Source organism: Manihot esculenta, chromosome 12 (assembly GCF_001659605.2).
Source record: "Manihot esculenta cultivar AM560-2 chromosome 12, M.esculenta_v8, whole genome shotgun sequence".
Classification (NCBI taxonomy): domain Eukaryota; kingdom Viridiplantae; phylum Streptophyta; class Magnoliopsida; order Malpighiales; family Euphorbiaceae; genus Manihot; species Manihot esculenta.
The window spans coordinates 4,453,417-4,456,257 of record NC_035172.2 but is presented as its reverse complement, the minus strand read 5'-3'; the positions used below and the strand labels follow the sequence as shown (position 1 = coordinate 4,456,257).

Genomic DNA, 2,841 nt, shown 5'->3' with positions numbered 1-2,841 from the left:
ATTTGGGAGGTTATCGCAGCAGTAGTCAAACTCTAATAATACTCCTTCACAGCAGCATGCATCCCATGAGATTGAAGGAGACATTCAAAGCCCTTGATTTCACAAGTTTTCATAAATGAAAGTTGAAAAATCAATTTTGTTTTGGAATTAACAGAGAGCAATTCCTCTAAGATTAAGCACAGACCTGTATGAAATGGTGTTTCATTGAGCAGAACTCACTTGTTTAACTGTTGAATAAATTTACATATTTATATTATGAGTTCTTAATGAATAAATTTACGTAAATTTTTTCCATAAAACATTTACTATTTCGTGGTATAATGTGAAACAGTAAAGTAACTCATTACTAAGCAGTAGCACATAATAAAAATTTCTCAAGAAGAAGAATCAACCCCATTAAAAGGAAAAATTATGAAAAATCTAAGATATTCCATTCTAGGATTTTAGCTCAAAAAATAAAAGTCATGAATGTGAGTAGCAAATTGACAGACAGGCTCGTTGCTTAAGTCAAGACATCATTACCATTTGGACTAGCCAATTAATTTGTCTTCTATCTTATTTTTCTTATTCTGGCAATTACTCCTCATTTCTTCCTTTCTTTTTCCTGCTGACAGTAAATTCATGAAACTCTATAAATTCCACTCAGTTCTTCAACTACAGCACACAACCAAATCCTCCCTCCAGAGAGTCCAGACAAACATCATGGATTTCTCTTCAAATTTTATAGCAATTCTAGGAGTTGTAGCTGTACTCCTACTCTATAAGCAATGGAGGGCAAGGAAACATAGCAGTAAGGGGCACCCTTTACCCCCACAAGTGCCTGGTGCCCTGCCAATTATAGGTCACCTTCATAAGCTTGGTGCCCGGAAACCATTGGCCCGAATCTTGGGTGATATAGCTGATAAACATGGCCCTATCTTCTCCATCATGATGGGGATTCACCGCACAGTGGTGGTCAGCGATCAACATATACTGAAAGAGTTTTATACAACAAACGACAAGTTCTTAGCTTCACGCCCGCTATCAAGACAAACAAAGTACCTAGCCTACAACGGTGCAGTCTTTGGTTTCACGCCTTACAGTTCCTATTGGCGCGACGTGCGTAAGCTCACCACCGTCGAGGTCCTCTCCCCACACAGGCTGAAGTCGTTCAAGGATGTTCGAACATCTGAAGTGAGTCATGTGGTCAAGGATTTGTTCAGGAATTTCAAAGAAAACAAGAACAATCCAATCAAGGTTAACATGAGCGAATTGTTTGATCATTTGGTGCTGAATATAATTACAATAATGGTGGCCGGGAAGCGATACTTCGAAGGTGAAAATAATGGACATGGTGAAAAGGGACGTCCCATTGGACAAGTCATGAGGGAGTTCACGCATGCTGCCGGTGCTTTTGTTCCTTCAGACATGATTCCGTTTCTAGGATGGACAGATTTTTTCGGTCCTGTCAAATCTATGAAGAAGGTTATGAAGGAATTGGATTCCATTTTCGAAGTTTGGGTTCAAGAACATGAGTTGAGAAGGCTCAATGGTGAGGTAGAGACCCCACGGGATTTCATAGATGTTTTGCTCACCGCAATTGAGGACGATTCCGTGTTCGGCAATTCCCGGGAAACTGTTATCAAAGCGATAATACTGGTAAATTATTATTCTTTTATATAAAAGAATTATTTTTTTTAAATATTGCCATGCTAGATATCTTAAAGGAGATTAGAAGTTACACTATTTCATTGGGAAATGATCAAATATTAGCTTTTCAGTGTTTTTTTTTTTTTGTTTCAAACTTCTCGGTGTTTCAATTATTAACAGATGAGTTAATTTCTGCAGAGTCTTATTGTCGGTGGGGCCGATTCAACATCCATCACTCTGACATGGATATTGGCCAATTTGTTGAACCACAGGAGAGAATTGGAGCTTGCCCAAAAGGAAATAGATGAGAAAATTGGGAGGGACAGACCAGTGGAAGAATCCGACACTGAAAACTTAGTCTACCTCAAAGCAATCATAAAAGAAACACTAAGATTATTCCCAGCAGGACCCCTGGCAGTTCCTCGCGAGGCAATGGAAGATTGCACCCTTTCCGGATATCATATTCCGAAGGGTACTCGTCTTTTCATAAATTTGTGGAAGTTGCACCGTGACCCGAGTGCATGGCCGAATCCTGAGGAGTTCAAGCCCGATAGATTTTTGACAACCCATGCAGATGTCGATGTTTTAGGTCAGAATTTCGAGCTCGTCCCATTTAGTTCAGGGAGAAGGTCCTGTCCAGGCATCAACTTTGCTATGCAAGTGATACTACTTGGAATGGCGAGGCTGCTTCAAGGATTTAACTTCTCAACCCCAAACAATGAACCTGTGGACATGACTGAGAGTTTAAACATATCCTTAGACAAGGAAACTCCTCTGGTAGTTATGATCACCCCACGTCTCGCTCCTGAGTTTTATCAATATTAAGCTAGAATAGCATAATAATATGGTTTGATGATTATTTAGGGCATATCTTGTTGTTGCCCTAAATATCAATCTCCAATTTTCAATTTCCATTTCAAAAAAAAAAAGTTATATCTTGTTGTTGTTATACAAAATAAAGAATAAAGATACGTATTATATTATTTATTTCTTTTTAATATATTCATATAATTAAGTTTATTATAAAATATAGATATAAAATTTAAAAACATAATTATTAATAAAATATAATTTATATATATTCATACCTTTATTATTTAAAATTAAACATTATAAATAACATAATTATTTTTAAAAATTTTATATTTTATTTATATTAGAACTATAAATGACTTATTAGTACATTAATTTATTTAAATACAAAATTTTATA

The 2,841-nt window shown here is 36.3% G+C and overlaps 1 protein-coding gene across 1 annotated transcript; it reads left to right on the top strand.

Moving 5' to 3' along the window:
• Positions 1–650: 650 nt before the first annotated feature.
• Positions 651–2,612, top strand: LOC110627745 (cytochrome P450 CYP82D47). Its single transcript, XM_021774103.2, has 2 exons — positions 651–1,638; positions 1,828–2,612. The coding sequence occupies exons 1-2, from the start codon at positions 703–705 to the stop codon at positions 2,452–2,454; spliced, it is 1,563 nt and encodes a 520-aa protein (XP_021629795.2). The 5' UTR covers positions 651–702; the 3' UTR covers positions 2,455–2,612.
• The last annotated feature ends 229 nt before the right edge of the window (positions 2,613–2,841 follow it).